Source organism: Engraulis encrasicolus, chromosome 11 (assembly GCF_034702125.1).
Source record: "Engraulis encrasicolus isolate BLACKSEA-1 chromosome 11, IST_EnEncr_1.0, whole genome shotgun sequence".
NCBI lineage: Eukaryota > Metazoa > Chordata > Actinopteri > Clupeiformes > Engraulidae > Engraulis > Engraulis encrasicolus.
The window spans coordinates 11,429,578-11,449,558 of record NC_085867.1 but is presented as its reverse complement, the minus strand read 5'-3'; the positions used below and the strand labels follow the sequence as shown (position 1 = coordinate 11,449,558).

The following is a 19,981-nucleotide window of genomic DNA, read 5'->3' as shown; positions in this document are numbered from 1 at the left end:
GCTATGTCTCCATCTAGTTCACATACCAACAATGCTTCTGCTTTCCTAGTTGCACTTCCCGAAATGTTTACACACCATATTTGCACCCCATATTTGCTCAAATTAAAGGTGCACACACACACACACACACACACACACACACACACACACACACACACACACACACACACACACACACACACACACACACACACACACACACACACACCAGTTGCGTAAAATGTCATGAAAATAGTGGAAGTGGAAGTATGGTAGGTCCACAGCAAGTTCACCAGGTATGCTAGTCGAGCGACCCCTGCACTGTCAACATGAGAGAGGGGTAAACTGGGACATAAAAATCGGCCCTGGAATTGTTGGCTTACAACGGCCCCTCAGAAATACAGTAGACAGGGGGGCGCTGTGGCGCAGCGTGCTAAGCCCCTCACATTTGGGCTTGCACATTTGGTAATTTCCCAGCCCTGCCCCATCTCTCTCTCCCGATCGTTTCCTGTCCACTCTCATACGGTCCTGTAATAATAAAGGCAAAAAACCCTGCCAAAAAATACTTAAAAAAAAAAAAAATACAGTAGACAGGCCACTTTCATTTTATATCCTGATTGGTTCAGTCCACAGTCTATATTTGAGATGGGCCAATGTGTCGCACCCTCTAAATTGTGAGTACATACTGCATGTTGTATGGGGGAAAAACAACACTGACAGCATTGACCTCTGAGTATTGTTGGCCCAGCCCAGCCCTGCCATGAGAAGTTTCGATACCAGGGTTGGGGAAACAGCATGTTCCATATTGGGGCTGTGTACCTGTACTGTATAGATTCCCTGTGAAGTGACAGCGTTTCACATTTTGTATACGTACGTCATGAACGTCAACTGTCAGTGATTGGTCAGAGCTCATTTCAAACCTGAGCTGAGCTCACTCCTCCCACCCAAGTGCTCCAGGGCATCGAGGATCCAGACCAAAAATGAATCACGAAGTAATTAATGTGGTCTGGTAAAACCAGGCTAGTGTATCAACATCAGCCAATATGGAAAAGATGGGGTCAGCTCTATGTTCCCACAGCCCATTGGTCCTACAGGCCGTTGGTCCCTTAGCTTATTCCTGCTGCTCCATGTTCCCACATTTTTGAGATTTGAGAATTATTCAAATATAGGCCCTATGTTCCACAACTCCATGTTCCCACATTTCCAAGTAAACTAAGAGAACATGCCTTTCTCCCCGCAATGGGACATACAGCCTAAATTTGAATAAATTCTTAGAAATGTGGGAACATGGGCCAGCAGGTATAACCTGTGGGACCAATGGGCTGTGGGACCAATGGGCCTATATATTAATGTTAAAAGTCTTAGTGATGTGGGACCAATGGGCTGTGGGAACATAGGCACGCTCCCGAAAAGATATCCTATCCCTTCAAATCGCTCAGCCTTACAGCAGCCACAGTGACATCACTGACATATCACACACAATACAAACAAATGTACTATTATGCTGGCAGCCAGGTCATTTGAGAATGGAAGTGCTTTCGTACATCATTCACTTTACTTGTGTCCTTGGCTGTACTCTTTGACTCTGACTTTCTGGGTCCGCTCCTGGAGGGGCTTGTATGGGCGGTGTTTATTCTGGGAAGATGCCTGGGTGCTGTTGTTCTTCAACATGCATTCACACACATGAACACACACACACAATGTTAAGGGCTTGTCCATATACTTCACATATATACAGTAAAATGTACTAAACAGTAAGCTGGTTTCAAATGTATGACTAAATGCATTCTTACCTTTTCTTGCCACAACTTCTTGCCTTCCTTTCACCTGTATCTGGAGCATTATATGGAAGACACACACACACACACACACACACACACACACACACACACACACACACACACACACACACACACACACACACACACACACACACACACACACACACACACACACACACACACACACACTAATACCTTCAATTAATTAAATGAAGCAGAGTGAGCAAGCCATGGATGAAAAATAAACAAACATACCTTGAAGGTCTGGGACTTTTTTGGTTAGTTTTGGATATTTCTGGAACTTGATGAAGTGATAGCTTTCATACTCCATGAGAACAGTATCCAAATCCACATTGTCACAAACTTCATATCGGCGCAGTCCAAATCTGGTCTCTTTGTCTAAAGAGTTGGCAGTATCTACATAGCTAAGAAGAGTAATGGCAATTGAGTTTAATGTAATACTGTATCATTATGAGTTTGAATGCAAACATAGCCCTACTAATACTTACCCTTCTTCAGTAAGATGATGGTAGATCAACACAAGCAAATTCCTTCTCCTGGCCTCAGTTCTTATGCCTTCCTAAGTAAGAGAGAACAAATTCAAGACACGTTTACGCTGAGTCCTGCAGATGGCGCCAAATACCAAGTTTCCTTTATTTTTAACCATGTGTGTGAAACATTGCCTAGGCAACGCAGGACTCTGTTTCAGCCAAAACACCAAACGCTAGTATTATGCTAACTCGAATACTTTAAAATGTTATGTGTAAGTTGCTCTGTAGTTGAACCTAATATTTAAAACCAACAAGGCGCATCTACACCATAACCAACACGTTTTAATGGTTAAGTTGGGAAACATACGAGTCTTATGCAAACACAGCAGACCTGTAATGCTAGTTGGCTCAGCAGTAAATCCATTAGCTGGCGTGGTTAGTCAAACTATGGTGACCTAAACAAAGATGAAGCTCAGAGACATTGCATTGTGTGCAGCCGTTATCGTTAAACAAGTGTATACTTACAGCCTCTCTTGCTTGATTTGCTGTTTTTAAGGCATTGTATGACATTTCCATGTTGTCTACTCTGGATCCAAACGTATATAGACCTCCAGCCTGCCACCTGCTCCGAAGAGCTGCCTTTCTACTTCAATGTGTGCCTCTCAAATGGCATGCTGACCGGTCCTGGGCTCAATTACCATAGTGACATTCGTAAAATAGAGCGCTTGTGTCTATTGTTCCAGATAGAAAGGAAAAATAGGAGTATCCTAAATGGCAAACTTTTAGGACTATGTGTATACATTACTGATGTAATTACAGCACTGGCCTACATGATATTTCATAGGTTATTATTAGGCCTCTGTAGATACAAGTTATCCCACTGTAGCCTACCTACTGATGTAGATTCTTTGTTCTTCTACTTTATAAATCTTGGAATTTATCAGGGGTGTCAAAAGTATTTTTTTTTAAAAATCTTATTATACATGTTTAATAAAGTGTTACAACAACCACAAACAGACAACACATTTGCATTGTTTATGCACTTTATTGCCAGCAATGTCAATTAAAGACACTTTCCCCCTTTCAATGCTGGTGGTACAGTCCCATTATTTCCACGTGTTTAGTATTGCTTCAACAGATGCGATTTGTATTTGTGTGCAACTCAATACAAGAATTAAGAAGAGGGTGGGCAATTTTTATACAGAGGGAAAGAACGTCAATGTCCATTCATACGTACAATATGCACAATAATACATGGACATGCAGCACTCTTCTGGGCAGGAGAATCAACATTCCTGTAATAACATGTACCCACCAACACAGATACTGTAAGAGGTGGTGTGCACACCCCTAGAATAACGACTGTAGTGTAGGCTACTTCCACTGACTAGACTAAACATTACAGACATTATGTTGGGCGGTTAAGGAACATGCGAAGTTGAAATAAGTATCTCTGGTCCTTTTTACAGTAAAACAAAGTAGTAGACAGTATATAGATGGACAGTGACCAAGTAAACCAAACTCTCAAAGAAAATCGATGGAGCATTGCATTTGTAAGAAATGATGATGGTTAATTTCAATTCACAGTGTTTACTGACAGAACAATTGACAAAGGTTTTAGTACTAGGCCTACGTATAACTTGGGAAACAAATGGGCTTTCACCCACTTGAATCATAAAAGGTATAAACACGTTGAACACTTGCAAGCTAAAGGTGCTTGTATTCCGCTAGTGAAGTGCGCACAACCTGACTGGTCAGTTTGGGAAATTTAAATTTAATTTTAAAAAACTAAGTTAAAGTGACAAATCGGTCTTTTGATGGCCAAGGAATGATAGTCACCTTGTAGCAATCACATTAAGTGCCTTATACAAGGTTTTTTTTCAGCAAGCATGTTGGACAGGCTGCTATTGAATCAATTCATTTGTTCACTGTACTGTACACTAAACTGCTGCATACCACCATTTCTGGAAATATGCTCATTTCCTATCTGGCCTTCAGTTATCGAATGGGGTCTTCTAGCTGCTAGCGTAGTGTTAGTGTAGGGGGGGGGTACAGACCCCCAGGGGGTGTTGGGGAGCCCTAGGGGGGCGTTCAGAAGGTTACAGCTGAAAGGGGGCGGTGCTTAGTTGGCGTTGGGGTGCATTAGTCCATTTTATTTGTTGATATTAAGGGGGGTGTTGGCAGGCTCATGATGAGGGCAAGGGGTGTTTGGGAGGCTTAGGATGAGGTCCAGGGGCCGTTTATTAAAAAAAGGTTGAGAAACACTCATGCTCATTTCCTACCTCGTCTTCAGTTACAGAGTTGGGGTCCTCTAGCTGCTAGTGGGACACATTCTGTTCAAGGACAATGATACATGCATGCTAGCTTGGAGGTAGGAGTAATATCAACGGAATCAATTGAACTCCAGGGGAAGTGTAAAATGAGCACATTTCGAAAAATGGTGGACTGCTCTTTTAACAAAACAGTGCAATACAGTGTTGTACAGGGAGAACTAGTGAACATTCAGATATGGGAACATCTGAGAGAGAGAGAGAGAGAGAGAGAGAGAGAAAGAGAGAGAGAATGGAATGACTATCGTGGTGGAAACCCTGGGCTTTCGTTCGTTTCGTTAGACCGTCACAGCTTCTGTGAGCAGAGTAATGTCAGAGAGTGAGAGAGAGAATGGAATGACTATCGTGGAAGCCCTGGGCTTTCGTTTCGTTTCGTTAGAGCACCCCAGCTTCTGTGAACAGAGTTCTGTCAGAGAGAGAGAAAGAGAGAGAGAGAGAGATAGAGAGAGAGAGAGAGAGAGCGAGCACGAGAGAGAGAATGGAATGACTATCGTGGTAGAGACCCCGGGCTTTCGTGCTTTCGTTAGAGCACCCCAGCTTCTGTGAGCAGAGTCCCGGCCTCCAGCAGCATGCCCTTGGCGTAGACGCGGAAGGTGTAGAAGAGCGTGAGGAAGTCGTGGGTGCTGAAGATGGTGTCGGCCAGGGCGAAGCCCAGCGTGGAGGGGATGAAGCCCCGGCCGTACTCCACCATCCAGGTGCCCGCGCTCCACTGCACCGACGTGGCCTCGCCCACCGCGTGCACGATCGTGTCGCCTGGTGGAGGCAAGGCGAGTCAAGGCACGGCTATTTTATTTTTTATAGCGCATTGCATACATGAAAGCAATTCAATGTGCTGTACAGTGAGATAAAAAAAACATGTAAAACAGAACAACATGAGAAAAACAAACGCATAACAGGGGAATGGTGGACAAGGGGAATGGACGGCATGGGAAAGGCATCAACAGTTGGACGATGAGCAGGAAGAAGTTTGTGTAGGGGAACACACTATGTGCACACACACGCACAAATGATCGCCTTTCTGTGTTTAAGACATACAAGATGTTCTTACCAGGGTAATACATCTCACTTTTCGTCGTCCCTTCCTTCCACTGCCTGAAAGTCCCAGAGATGATGGTGTCTGATATTTCCGCCCAGTAGCGCCCTATACATACAATCACAGAGATCAAAGGAAGTTAAGGAGACAAAGTGGTGATTAACATTTCTGTCAGAGAAAATAATACCACATGGTAGGGCTGCACAATTCATCGAAAATCGTGATAAAATCGTGAAATCGAAGTCATGATTTCAATCGTGATTTAATCGTGGCCATAGTGACGTACCTTTGAGGGCATCCTTGAAGCCAGAACATACTGACAGGCTGGTGTTTCTGGACAGAAATCTGTCCACCTAAGTTTCATGCTATTACCTTTACATAATTATTACAATTCATTTTATTTTGCTCATCCCGTATACAATTATTATTATAATTTTCAAAAAAATCTGCAAAAAAACAATCGTGATTCATAATCGTGATTACGATTTTGACCAAAATAATCATGATTATGATTTTTTCCACAATCGCGCAGCCCTACCACATGGTGACTGTGTGACTGGAGCATACACAGAAAATCATACATACGGTACCCTTACATATGTTACACAGTTGTTTTCATGAAGGTCACTAAAAATAAGAAACTTTGAACCTTGGTTCAAAACATCTCAGAGAAGCAATCCAATGATAGTGGCCGGGCAGCTCTCACCTGAGTGTCCCCCTGTGTCCACCGCTGTGCCAAAGAGCAGGACGTACTCGGTGAGGGAGGCGTGGAGCAGACACATGGAGCCCATCCACCCTCCGGCGTTCACAAAGACCCACTGCAGGTCTTCATCCTCCAGGATGTGGCCAGGGTATTTCTTCCGGAGCTCCACCACCACCTTGGCAAAGGCCTGCTCGTGATCCTGACCTGGGGATGCAAAAAAAAGACCAAGGGGTATATCTTCAAGCTCAGTAACCTTTATTTATAGGTTTGTTTCTCATCAATGTCTAATTCAGTGTGACTTCTACAGGGCTATAAATTAACTGATGTTAAATCTAACTAGCCATGCATACACACACTACCACTGAAAGTGACTCGTAAGTTTTCTTTTCCACAAGCCAAACTGAATTTTCACCAGCATTTGGTCGGTTGGCGACTTGGCGGGAGTTAATTTACAGCCCTGGACCTATGTAGACATCAAGAAGAAATTCAGTCAAGAATATTTTTTTCATAAAAGTCAATTGGGGGTTTATTCCCTGTAATGTGGGGACGCACCATGTCTTCATTGTCTGTTTCTGTGGGGCCTACCTTACTTGTCAAGAACAAAGATGACTGTCCAAGGAGTAGCTTATCAGAAGAAGGCAACCCTTTCACTAGCAAAATGATTGCTCCTCATAGACTGGGGTTTACACACCACCCAGCCATCTAAAGGTATGGTATGGTATGGTATGGTGTGGTTATGACTTTAGGGGTTAGTTATCCAGGGCATTGGGCAATCAGATGCATTCTGCAACACTCTGAAGTTGGTTGGTGCTATAAAACAGCAGGAAAAGAAAATACTCTGAGTGTTTCAACGGTGTTCCATATCTGAGAGAACTGCACCTCGACATGAATGAACAGGCTCACACACTTCAAGGTAAGGCAGAGTAGTTCAACGTGCAACATGTTGGTTTTCCTGAGTTTTAGATTTCCATTACCCCATAAATCAAAGTGAACACATTTGCAGACTGAGTAAACAAGACACTGGTACAATGTCGCAAGCAGTGTTGTGTGATGTATTTGATGACACTTACCCGCATACTGTTTAGCCAAGTTAGCGATGTCTTCTTTGGTGAATACATACTGTTTGTTTACCATCCAGTATCGCAAGTACTGTACAGTCAAGGCTAAAATTCCACTTGCCACGATGAGTTTTAAAATGTTTTTAGTGAAAGACATGGTCGATTTTACAAAAATACGAAGGAAATGACAAACAACTTAAACATAAAATTCTACACCGCCAGGCACTTGAAATTGCGCCGCGTTTCATTCAATCCCCATGGTTTGCTAATGTGTCAAAAACGCTAGCAAGCGGATAGCGTCGTTTGATGTATAATTTTTGGGGGTGGTTTTGACCAATAAGAAATAGTCAAACCCCGCCATTGAACCAATGAAAACCTGTCAAAGAAATCACGTGCAAAAGGAAGCTTCAAGCGCGGTAGCAAGGCGCTTGCATGCGCAAAAGTATCAACTCTTGAATAAGCCAGAACACAAGTCGTATCTATGGGTTTAATGATCAGATAATATTTTGTTAAGATTATAAGTGAAAGCGCCATCCTTAAAACACCTTCTGCACAAATAAAGCAAGCATACACGAATAAAATTTCCCCACTTGTATGCGTCTTGTAAACGCAACCTTGCATTTCATCAGCCTCTTTACCATGGCCGCATCACGTCAGTGTACCGCGGACCAATCCTGTCACTTGCCAACTTTCCAAAATTGATAAATAAGGAAGCAGTGCACATTCAACTCGTATCTGTCCATAAATGCGTTTATTTACAGTCTGTCAGAAGCACTGACTGGGATTTAGGTGACACGGCGATATGGACAGAGACAACAAAGCCGAGTTTGACCCCAAAGGTAGCACTGTCACAATGAACTGCATGCCTACAAATTGCTATCGCTGTGTGTGGCTGTCGGATTAAAGAAAGTTTTGTACAAGCATGTGGTGCAAACATGCATGCTTTGCATATAGGGAATGTGTCCTATAATATCCTCCTCCGAACAAACACAACATTTCTCGTGATGGCAAATTGTTTTTCATTTATGTGGAGCTTTACTTACACCATGCACAATGCTCCATGGTTGACATGACACAATGACATCCGGATGTCAAAACTCGTGACAGTGTATGGCGCGTGCTCGGGTGTCATTGTTCTAGTGAGCAGACTGCAGAAGCACACGTTTGAAGACACCAGAGTTGAATAAAGTTCTTACAAGTAGAAGTAAAACTAAAAGTACTGTTACGGATGTAATTACAACCTCAGTAGTATGCCTATGATATTACATAGCTTCAGCTGTGCAGCAGCATCTAGTGTTGTAAACAATATGTAGCAGTAGGCCTACTTCTACTTTACAACTGTGGAAGACACTGTAGGCTAGACTTCTATGTCGAAAAGATGGCACCAGCATGGATTGTACGTTTTAAAATACTATTGCTTGTGCATTTGTTCCTTATTACTGTTGTTTTGTTGTTGTTTTGTTCAATAAACCAAAACCAGCCTAGCCTATCAATTCTGTAACTAGTCTATACGCCTATGTAAAGGCATCAGTGTGATCATTTACAATTGGGGTTGGACAAGATTCCACAACACCTTTGTAGTAAGAAGAAGATTTGCTCACAACAGCCCAATGTGCTGTGTGTGTGTGTGTGTGTGTGTGTGTGTGTGTGTGTGTGTGTGTGTGTGTGTGTGTGCGCGCGCGCGCGCACGTGTGTGTTCGTGTGCGTGCGCGCGTGCGCACGTGCGTGCGCGCGTGCGTTCCACAGATCATCAGCATCTGCGGTTCAACCCGCTGCGCGGCTCCTGGGTTCTGGTGTCGGCTCACCGCATGAAGCGACCCTGGAAGGGCCAGGTGGAGAAGCCTTCAGAGGACAGCGTACCCCGCCACGACCCCAGCAACCCACTCTGCCCACGCAGCACCAGAGCCAATGGAGAGGTGAGAAATGTTAAGCCACACTGGCATAGGTGTCCACAGATAGGGACAAGGTGCTGCTAAAGCACTTTCTCCTTTGCCCTACTGGACAAACAATGCCCCTATTGAAAGTTCCTTTTTTGGATTATTTCGTTTTGTTATAATGTACTGTGGTCCATAAAATGATCATCTCAGGGCCAAAGTCATCTGAAGGGACTCCTGCAGCCCAATAGATACAATGTAACGAGGACCCCATTTGCGCCGCCTCTCTCTCTAAGTCTCATTATTGGATGTTTTACAACTCACTAAGCTGGGTTAGTCACCAAATAATGTTTGGAATACAATTGAGCCAACAGTTCTCTTCAGTGGCCTAATGGTTCACAAGTCTTTTCTTAGTCTTGCTCAGGGATGCAACATGTATTTCAGGGGAAACTGAAAATAAAATAGTAGTAATAGTAATAAAATAATAAAATAAAATATAACCTACTAGTAATAATAATACTGATTCTCCATTGCTGAACCAATTACACAGTTTATCTGCATGAGTGTGTTTAGTCAAATGTAACACTGCAGTAATAAGGGTATGGTCAAACTTTATAAACAACACAGGTTACACAAAGACAAAATAGAGAGTTAATAAGGCACCCCCAGCCAAAGAGCCAATGGAGAAGTGAGAGGCTTTTGGCTCGTAGCACTGAAGCTAATAGAGCAGCAAGAATGTGAAACAGCACTGAAGCTAAATGAGAGGTGAGCGCTAGGCCGCTAGCTCTAGCGCTAACTTGAGAGTTTATTGGCGCCGCGGTTAATGGGGAGTTAATAGATTATTAGCACTGGAGGTAATGGAGAGGCAAAGCCATCAGAGTAACAGTGTACAACAAAAGAGGCATGAATCCATCAGTGGCAAAGCTAACGGGTTGGAGTCAAACAGTGTCACAGTTAATTAAAGATTAGAGAGTTTATCAAGCAGCAGAGCTAATGGAGAGTTGAGTGTTTATTGGGACCTGGGTTAATGGTGATGTGTCCATGTTCAAGTGTACTGTAGTTTATGGAGAACAGGACGCCCCTCAGTGGCCAAACGAGGTATTGAGACTTTAAGGAGGATTCCGGCCAATTTCAACGTGCAGTTGTTGTAGCTTCTTACTGCAGATGGGGTCGTCGGCAGGCCTATTCACTATTCGCTGAAAATACTCAACTGCATCATAACAACATTGCTGTGAGAATAACGAGAACCTAAAGTAACAGATTAAGACATAGCCATTACGATTTTGGTGACAATAAGGTTATAGCATAGGCTCTGCACTAAGGGTAACATACTCCAAATATCATTCCAAAAGTTATGCATCTCCTTGACTTTACATTGTTCTGGAATATTGTCAGATGGTTAGAATGCAAAACTGGTGTAAAAGTATTGTCACTTCTCAACCCTAGCAAGCTTGAAGACGGTAAGGGAAATCTTAACACAGCGGAAGTTCAAAAAGTCAATTAGCAGCAATGAAGTGTGGAACACACATCTTTAATAAGTCAGTATTATCCCCGTTCACACACTGCTGTGCTGTGCTGCTGAGTGGGTGTTATGACCCTCTCGCACTTCGGCTAATTGGTTTCCGATGGCAACTAATGTAGCTGACCCTGTGTGTGAACACATGCGCACGGAAATAGAATGGTGGTTGTAATTACAGGAAGGGTGCGGAAGCGTATTTTAGATAGGGGGTGCATCCCAATATGTGACCTTGCCTCCTCCACTTGTGCTTGTCTCCTCGTCCCGCCTCCTGGCCCCTCCTCCGTGGAGAAAACGATAAAGTTTCCCAGCTGTCAGCCTCGCCACAACAACTTTTGAGGGACTGTTTTTCATTCACCATCCCAATTGCAAATGAGAAAAAGACATTACAATTGAGCTTTTGCAAGATATTGAAACATAATGCTGTTGTCAGTGATGTCATCATGACGAGAAGCAAGTGGAGGAGGCAAGTGGAGGAGGCAAGGACGCATATTAAAACGCACTCAGGGCCTTATTCAGCATTCGGAGCTATGGGAGAGGTGCAGTACAGATTTTCGGTCCATTGCCCCAAAAGGGGAATGCCCTTTACCTTTACCCACAGATTGTGTTTTCCTGTTTTCCTGTTAGCCTACTAGTCAAGTCATCCTAGCGTCTTCTTGCGAAAGAACACTGTCATAAGCACTGACTGAGTTCCATTCTCTTCACTGCATGTTTTTGTAAACTCATCTTATGCTTGTGCCCAACAGATACGAAGCTATCCATCATATTTTCACAGGCAGTGAAAAAGGAACATTACGCACATTTTTAAGTTAAATAATTATTTTCACAAGTCATTGGAGCCACAAATGAGCCATGTGAACGGAATACCTTAAACAGAATACCATATACAAACATGCTGAGGATATATTCTACTTGAGCACTTTTGTTTTCAATTTTTCTTTAAAGAAAAAAAAGAATCTGCTACCTAACAAACTTCCTGACCTCTCTGAATAGCACTGTACAAGCAACCTGTTCTTACTTAGGCAGTTAAACACCAAAGGGTTCGGAGGTCGCATCACAGCAGTATTGGGTTAGACAGTTATTCTGTACAGTCTGGTGTCCTGCTGTGTTTTTTTCTGTTGCAAGTTGTTCTGTCAGAATACTAACATAGCTGTGTGGGTAGAGACTTATGGAGGTGCAAAAACATCCCAGCGGTAAGGGCAGTTATCCTGCACCGAGGAATTTGCATATACAACACATCAAAACATGCTCAGCAATGCTGCGGGTCAGCAGGTCTGTTCATATTTTATGTACCGTTCTCTCTCTGAAACTTTCACTTGTATTTTTTTATCCATTTGTTTTATTTATTTATTCGGTTTTATATTTTTCCCATGGGAAATGTCAGAAGCAGACTGGGCATGACTAGACTTTGTGCAGACTCTACCATTTACCACTCTACCATTTACTAGCCAGGCCGTGCCCTCCTGGTGACACAACACCTTCAGCGTTGCTTCTTAGTCAGGCCAAGAGCAATACAAATATCGTTCCTGAGCTCCCAAAAAATCAGGAACTCCTCCCATTTTGTCGGGAAGCGAACAACCATTAGCAAACCAAGGGAGGCGGGTCAAACATGCCTTTTGGGAAATGTTAATTGTTATGGTCCTGGTCAGACAAAGTCTCGGAGAAATTTGAAAGTCGATGATAATCAGGCTAACCATTCACCACTTTACCTGGGTGGCAAAACAGTAAGCTTGCGTGCGTGTGTATAGGTGTGCATCTGTACGTGTGTGTGTGTGTGCGTACTTGCACGTGTGTGTGTACTTGATTCCTGTGAAGGTGATGCCCCCCCCATACACACACAAATGCATGTGTCGGCAACACAAGGCTAGATCCCACGCTGTGCCAGAGCAAGAAGTGATGTCTTCCTTATATCATCATCTGCTCCCACGTGTGTTGATGCATGTGTTCATTACCTGCTGTGTCATCAATGTTTTCAAATTATTAAAAAAAAAAAAATGCAACGTGATGAGCAGTTTTTTGCTTAGTATAGCATAATAATAGCATAGAAGACCCTGTCTGTCTATGCATTATTATACGATCGTCCATCAACCAGCGAGGTCAATGTGGGCTTATTTTAAGTGAAGCAGCCTAATCTTAAATGCGGTGCCATGGAAGGACATCGAAGGGCAGCGGTGTGGCTGATGATTGAAACTGTATGATTAACCTAATAGCCTGGCTCGTTTTCGGGCCCCGAATGACAGCCCAGGGAGAGTATCCGTGGCCTAAGCAGATCTTAATGTAACCATTTAGCTTGTAAAAATTGGCTCGCGTCTCTCCATATAACCCACTGCGACTTAATGGTACAGTGCCGTCGGCTGGAAGCGAGCTGGCAGGGGTTGGCCATTGAGAGTGATTGAGGGTCAGGGCATGAAATGGCCATGTGAAAGTGTGGACGTGGATATATTTTTCTGCCCTTTTTCACATTTCCCTCCCGGTGATGTGTCCACTACTGCAGGTGAATCCTGATTATGACAGCACCTTCCTGTTTGAAAACGACTTCCCGGCACTCCAGCCTGACGCCCCGGACCCTGGTGAGACATGAGGGATGTTCTTTTTTCTTTCTTTTTTGTTGTTTTTTGCTTGTACAGGTACTTACGGTGTGTGTGTTTTCTACGTTTGTTCGAATGGTTGTCTGTGTCTGTCTGTCTTTCTGTGTTTCCATCTGTGTGTGTGCGTGCATGTCTGTCTGTCTGTCTGTCTGTCTTGTGTGCTTGTTATATCCCCGAAACGCAGAGCGTCGGGGATGTAATGGTTTTGCGTGCGCCGCCGCCGCGGCGTCCGCCGCCGCGTCCGCCTCAGCGTAAGGTCTTTCGTGTTAACGCGATACATTTTGAACGGATGAACAGAGTTGCAGGTGCTCATAGACGGCCATTCTAAAGCTGGTTGAGATAAAATCCAAATCAGCCAAATATCAGAGACTGCAGCAAACATGAAATAAACGGTGAGGGGGACTCTAAAACATTGCAGACCACTCAGAAAATGGCCTTAATGTTCAAAAAAGTGGACTTCTCCTTTAAATATTGTTACAATGGTTATTACACTGTACCTAATGTGGTATATTCACTGTAATAGTGAACCATTAAAACAGTGTTACCATTTGCCCCATTTTTTGCTTCATTTTCACAATAGTCATTTGGTTTTAAGCCTATGCACGTCATTGATGTATAGATATTAAATATATTTCTTTAATATTTTGTATTTATCATATACGTTTATGAAAAGGTGGACGGGAGTGGTAGGAATGATGGGGGACTGGAAGCATTGCGTTTCGGGGATATACCTTAAGCAGTCGAAGGCGACTGCACAGGCAGTCTAGTTTCTGAATCTTCAAGCTTGTGTGTCTATGTGCACCTGGACTGGGCACATGCGTGTGTGTGTGTGTGTGTGTGTGTGTGTGTGTGTGTGTGTGTGTGTGTGTGTGTGTGTGTGTGTGTGTGTGTGTGTGTGTGTGTGTGTGTGTGTGTGTGTGTGCGGTTTGTGTGTGGTTTGTGTGTGTATCTGCCATATTTCCTGTATCAGTATACTGAGCTTTTTTATGTTGCAGGTGCTGACCACCATCCTCTCTTCCAGACCAAGGCTGCCAGGGGAGTTTGGTAAGATCCAGCTTCTTATGCATTACGCCTAGCTTAACTAGTCCATTCATATGTACTAAGATCCTGCTTCATATGCATTATGGCTACCTTAACTAGGCCACTGATATGTTTTATTGAGTAGTGGTGGGCAGGGGCGTTGCAGCAAATTGTGGGCCCTATGTATGAAGAATTCAGGTGAATTGGGCCACTTTTTTTTTTGCATATTAGCGAATGGAAAAACGTGGCCCAATTGACCTGAATTCACCCTACAATCAGCTCCAATGGACCCCTCCCAGCCATACATCTACTGTACATAAATCAGACACAGTTTGGGCCCCATATATAAACTACATGGGGCCCCCCCTGATAATGCAGTCACACTTTAGCCCCTTGTATGACACCCCTGGGGGTGGGTATTAGCATGCCACGTGGGTATTAGATGCACATGCCACGATGCACATGCCACGATGCACATGCCACGATGCACATGCCACGATGCGATTCTATCACGATGCATTGCAATGTGCTATTGCGATATTTACTTCAGTAAATGTGTAAAATACAGCTTATTTGTCAGTTGCTGTGTAGCATTCAAAAGTCAATTGATTTTATTAAGATTTCTAGCTAGGAGAGAGCTTCCACCACAGCAGAAATCGATTCTCTACTAAACAAAAATGTACTCTCTACTAAACAAAAATCTACTCTATACTAAACAAAATGAACCAGTGGCAAATTCAACTTTATTATTAGTAAATAATCGATTGTCATCAATTGATGAAGTATATTGTGAAAATGAGTATCACGAAACATTTTCATGAATTGATGCAGTATATTGTGAAAACAAGTATCGTGTTGTATTGTCATTGTCATCAAGTTTTTTTGTACATTGAGTGTCTGATTTTCAGGCAGGGACCGAGCTATGGGGGGTGCGAGTGGGGCATTTGCCCTTGGGCCCAGGGCCCTCTTGTGTTGGGGGTGGGGTTCCTATCTTGCCCTTGCTTGGCCGTATGGGGGGGCCTATCAGTGCTTTGCTTGGGGAGTGGACCCTGTGTGCCGTTGGTCCGCCCCTGTTTTCTGGACCTTGCCATCATGACTTGTCACCTCTGATCACATTACCTGCTTGTTAATCTTACCTGCATCTTATCTTACTGAAAGTCCAGCAATCGTAACCCTACGGGGTGAATCAGGCTGTTGCATATTCTGTTACTCAGCAGCAACTTAACCACACTACACTCTCCTTTCAACATACCACACTGCACTCAATGTGCTGTGTGTGTTTAGACAGAATATAATGGAGGGCTATTAAGTCAATTTCCTGTCTAAACTCAATTGGCCTAAATGTGCAGTTAGTGTAGCTGCCTTTAGGTAGTTTTGCCCAAAGCACAACACATAACACTTCAAATGTATTCCTGTATCTTCGGAAGAGAGCATATCTTTGTCTTTACGGGCTCCTCTAACAGAATCTGCTGAGCCTATTCATTCGTAGCATCCTGTGGTGAACGAGCCAAATGTCCGTGCCAGGGAAAAATATCATAACTCCAAGCCTAGTCACCTTTATAACCATGTGACCTTTCTGGGTCGCTGAAAGTAGATCCGCAGCAGATTGAAGCCTTCAGCTTTTATTACCGCCGCTGTAAACAGACTTGAAGTCCTGTGTTTTTATTACTTTAGTTGAAAACAGCAGGAGGGAAAGGGGGCCCTGTGCTTTAGTGCACTCTCGCCGGTAAAGTGCAGGGCCAGGTTCATGTGATAAATTTCCCCGCTGCCGAACGGAGTCAAATGGCTTCTGGGGGCCAAGACAGTCACCCACTGCCTTGCAGTTTCTAACATTGACCTCTGAGAGGCACTGTTGTTCTTTGTCAGCAGCCAGCTGCGCTTGGAAGTGGAGTTTGTGGGACACAGCACAAGTGTTTGGCGCGCAATGTATTCATTCACGTTTTTATTAGCATTTGACACACGTCTCGGAAAATAAAGCCGATCCATCTCTCCTGGCGTGCATGGGGGAAAGAAACGGAACGGGTATGACGAAAGAAAAAAAAACACTATCATTTTGTGGTTAGGCCATAAATTGCCTGCATTTGGAACAAGTTTTTTTTTAACAACTAATATATACAGTATATCACGAAAGTGAATACACCCCTCACAGTTTTGCAGATTTTTGAGTATATCTTTTCATAGGAAAGCATTAGAGAAATTTGACTTTGACACAATGATTAGTGACCTTTTAACAACATATTTCACCGCTTAAATTTCTTGTTCACTCAGAAAAAAACAAAATACAGCCATTAATGTTTGAACATGTACTCACAAAAGTGAGTACACCCCAGATTAAAATCCGGTAGAGAAGGGGCTATGTTGGCTCGAATCGTCTCGAAAAGAAAAGGGATGACAAGGGAGGTCATCAGTGTGCGTTTTAACCTTTCTTTGCATTGAACTTTTACATTTTGAGTCTGCATCTGGCTTAAATAGATTGGTGTGAGATTTGAATGCAATCCTATGGAGAATATCATGATCTGCTTCAGTAGTCACAGTACATGTTGACATGTATGTTTCTTTTAGGTGTATTTCAGATTGCCAATGTTGACAGCATTCATGCATCCCCAAACCATGTCAGTCCCACTACCATGCTTGGCTTATGAGAGGATACACCGTTTTTGTAAAACTCACTTGTTTACCACCACACATGCTTGACACCATCTAAAGCAAATTTGTTTATCTTGGTCTCAAGAGAGATGAACAGACCAAGGATATGGATCACTGGAACCATGTCGTGTGATCTGAAGAGACCAAGATAAACAAATTTGCTTTAGATGGTGTCAAGCATGTGTGGTGGTAAACAAGTGAGTTTTACAAAAAAGCTGTATCCTCTCATAAGCCAAGCATGGTAGTGGGACTGACATAGTTTGGGGATGCATGAATGCTGTCAACATTGGCAATCTGAAATACACCTAAAAGAAACATGCATGTCAACATGCACTGTGACTACTGAAGCAGATCATGATATTCTCCATAGGATTGCATTCAAATCTCACACCAATCTATTTCAGCCAGATCCAGACTCAAAATTTAAAAGTTCAATGCAAAGAAAGGTTGAAACGCACACTGATGACCTCCCTTGTCATCCCTTTTCATTTCGTTTCATTTCGAGACGATTCGAGCCAACATAGCCCCTTCTCTACTGGATTTTAATCTGGGGTGTACTCACTTTTGTGAGTACATGTTCAAACATTAATGGCTGTATTTTGTTTTTTTCTGAGTGAACAAGAAATTTAAGCGGTTAAATATGTTGTTAAAAGGTCACTAACCATTGTGTCAAAGTTACATTTCTGTAATGCTTTCCTATGAAAAGATATACTCAAAAATCTGCAAAACTGTGAGGGGTGTATTCACTTTCGTGATATACTGTATAAAGCTATTATGCGTTGACCCCATGCTCTGCAGCTGTCAGGGAATAAACGGTGGGCTTAAAAAGTGCCTTCCTTCCTCTGAGGCGTGACAGCTAATTTATGGGCTTTTCTGAGAGAGACGGTGGACAAGCATGAAGGCATGTTAATCTCCGTTCTTGCCCTCTGTTGGGCGGGTAGACTTGGCCAGGTTTTTAAGTATGACTTGTGGATGTCGACTTGTGCACGTAACGTCTAAAAATCTTAATTCAGTGTTTAGGAGCTAGCTGCTCGGAAGAGTCTATTGGAATTTTTAAATGGGAATGGAACGTCGTTGTGTCACACCATTTCATTCTTATCTCTTACACAGACAGAGACACGCATACATGCGTACGCGCACTTACACACACACACACACACACACACACACACACACACACACACACACAGACACACACACTATATCTTCTACTTTCACACACATGCACACACATGCACACACATGCACACACACACAGACACACACAGTGGCAGCGTATGTATGCCACGACCATGCTCTCTCCATCATACTGCCAACCAGGGGGCAGAGAGAGAGAGAGAGAGAGAGAGAGAGAGAGAAAGCGAGAGAGAATGAAAGGAGAAGGGTAGATAGATAGATAAAGAGGGACATGGTGAAAGATGAGGGGGGAGAGGGAGGAGCAGACACAATAATGTAGTGCACACACGCACAAACACACACACACACACGCACACACACACACACACACACACACACACACACACACACACACACACACACACACACACACACACACACACACACACACACACACACACACACACACACACACACACACACACACACACACACACACACACACACTATATCTTCTACTTTCACACACACATGCACACACATGCACACACACACACACACACACACACACACACACACAGAAAGACGGGCTTTGAGTGAAAGAGAGCAAATTGAGAAAGGGAGGCTCTCCTCTCAGGAAGCAGCGAGGACATTAGTGGGATGGCACATCCTCTGTAATTGAGAAAAGCCTTAATGCCGACCGCACTACAGCTACAGCACTGGCAGACAGGAGGCGATTGGGTAGCGCGCAGGGCAGCAGGAAGGTTTGTGCGAATTGCTAACTGCAAAAGATTGAAGTTTAACTGCACTCAGTTTCTTCTTTTTTCTCTTTTGATTTCTTCTTCTTCTTCTTCTTCTTCTTCTTCTTCTTCTTCTTCTTCTTCTTCTTCTTCTTCTTCTTCTTCTTCTTCTTCTTCTTCTCTCTGTCTTTCTCTCTCTCTCTCTCTCTCTCTCTCTCTCTCTCTCTCTCTCTCTCTCTCTCTCTCTCTCTCTCTCTCTCTTATATTCTTTCTCCCACTTCCTGACTATATGATAAGTTTCCTGATTTCTCTTCCCTTTTTTAACCTCTGAACATCAAATCTTTCAGGCACAGTTTCTACTCACGCATGCACGCACACACACACACACACAAGTCTAGTTTCCGCAGTCCCCTTTCAGCATCACCATGCACACAGAGACAGACACCTGCTGCACATACTGTACTGCACGCAAACAACTCCAACCCCCATTTCCATTCCAACATCCACATCCACTAAACATCCCCATTACCAAACCCATCCCCACCATACTATCTCTATGCATATGCCCCAAGCATCCACCATGCAACCCCCTACTGTTCTCCCCTCCAGCACCGTATCCCTGTTGCCATGTTCAGGTGCTTAGCAGTGGTGTAGTCTGCGTAGAACGCAGTTTACGCAGTATACCCACTTCAAAATTCTGGGATTTCAGTATACCCACTTAAAATTGATTGATCCATTATTTAGAATAGCACAAATATATACAGTATACCCACCTCAAAAAATGCTCAAATATACAGTATACCCACCATAAAAAAGTAGACTACACCACTGGTGCTTAGTACCCGTTATGCCACGTGTACATCGAAGGCGAACTAAGCGACCTGCGCGGCGGAAGTCATTGTTTCTCTATGGAGGGAAGGCGAATAAAGCTACCAGAGCGAATTCGCCAGGAGCGAAGCTTCTTGAGCGACCAGGGCGAATTTTGACGATTAAACTCAAGCTAATCTTAAGCGAATTCACTATGACGCGGTTCGGCGAAAACCAATTGGAACGTTCATATCGAGGAATGTCCCAGGCTGTCAAGACAGAGCCGTTATGTGACTAGC

At 43.5% G+C, this 19,981-nt stretch overlaps 3 protein-coding genes across 6 annotated transcripts in view; 1 reads left to right on the top strand and 2 right to left on the bottom strand.

Annotated features, from left to right (window-relative positions):
* The window catches only part of katnal2 (katanin p60 subunit A-like 2), a 157,788-nt gene extending 154,885 nt beyond the window's left edge, over positions 1 to 2,903 (bottom strand). For 2 of the 4 annotated variants that reach the window (XM_063209856.1, XM_063209855.1), the window contains exons 1-5: positions 2,777 to 2,903; positions 2,270 to 2,340; positions 2,016 to 2,185; positions 1,773 to 1,812; positions 1,524 to 1,641 (exon numbers count right to left, since the gene is read on the bottom strand). In XM_063209856.1, coding sequence (XP_063065926.1) covers positions 1,524 to 1,641; positions 1,773 to 1,812; positions 2,016 to 2,185; positions 2,270 to 2,340; positions 2,777 to 2,827 — 450 coding nt within the window. In that variant the 5' untranslated portion in view covers positions 2,828 to 2,903. Of the gene's footprint in view, positions 1 to 1,523; positions 1,642 to 1,772; positions 1,813 to 2,015; positions 2,186 to 2,269; positions 2,341 to 2,642; positions 2,691 to 2,776 lie in introns of those variants that run through there. The other 2 variants (XM_063209858.1, XM_063209857.1) reach the window with 2 other exon arrangements.
* Positions 2,904 to 3,459: 556 nt separating this feature from the next.
* sigmar1 (sigma non-opioid intracellular receptor 1) lies at positions 3,460 to 7,640 on the bottom strand. Its single transcript, XM_063211177.1, has 4 exons — positions 7,388 to 7,640; positions 6,321 to 6,521; positions 5,630 to 5,722; positions 3,460 to 5,334 (listed from the first exon to the last, which is right to left on the bottom strand). Exons 1-4 carry the CDS (start codon positions 7,530 to 7,532, stop codon positions 5,105 to 5,107), a joined length of 669 nt encoding a protein of 222 aa, XP_063067247.1. The 5' UTR covers positions 7,533 to 7,640; the 3' UTR covers positions 3,460 to 5,104.
* A 452-nt stretch (positions 7,641 to 8,092) lies between these two features.
* The window catches only part of LOC134458671 (galactose-1-phosphate uridylyltransferase-like), a 101,356-nt gene continuing 89,467 nt past the window's right edge, over positions 8,093 to 19,981 (top strand). The window contains exons 1-4 of the mRNA XM_063211101.1: positions 8,093 to 8,214; positions 9,122 to 9,291; positions 13,260 to 13,335; positions 14,349 to 14,397. Coding sequence (XP_063067171.1) covers positions 8,178 to 8,214; positions 9,122 to 9,291; positions 13,260 to 13,335; positions 14,349 to 14,397 — 332 coding nt within the window. The 5' untranslated portion in view covers positions 8,093 to 8,177. The remainder of the gene's footprint in view (positions 8,215 to 9,121; positions 9,292 to 13,259; positions 13,336 to 14,348; positions 14,398 to 19,981) is intronic.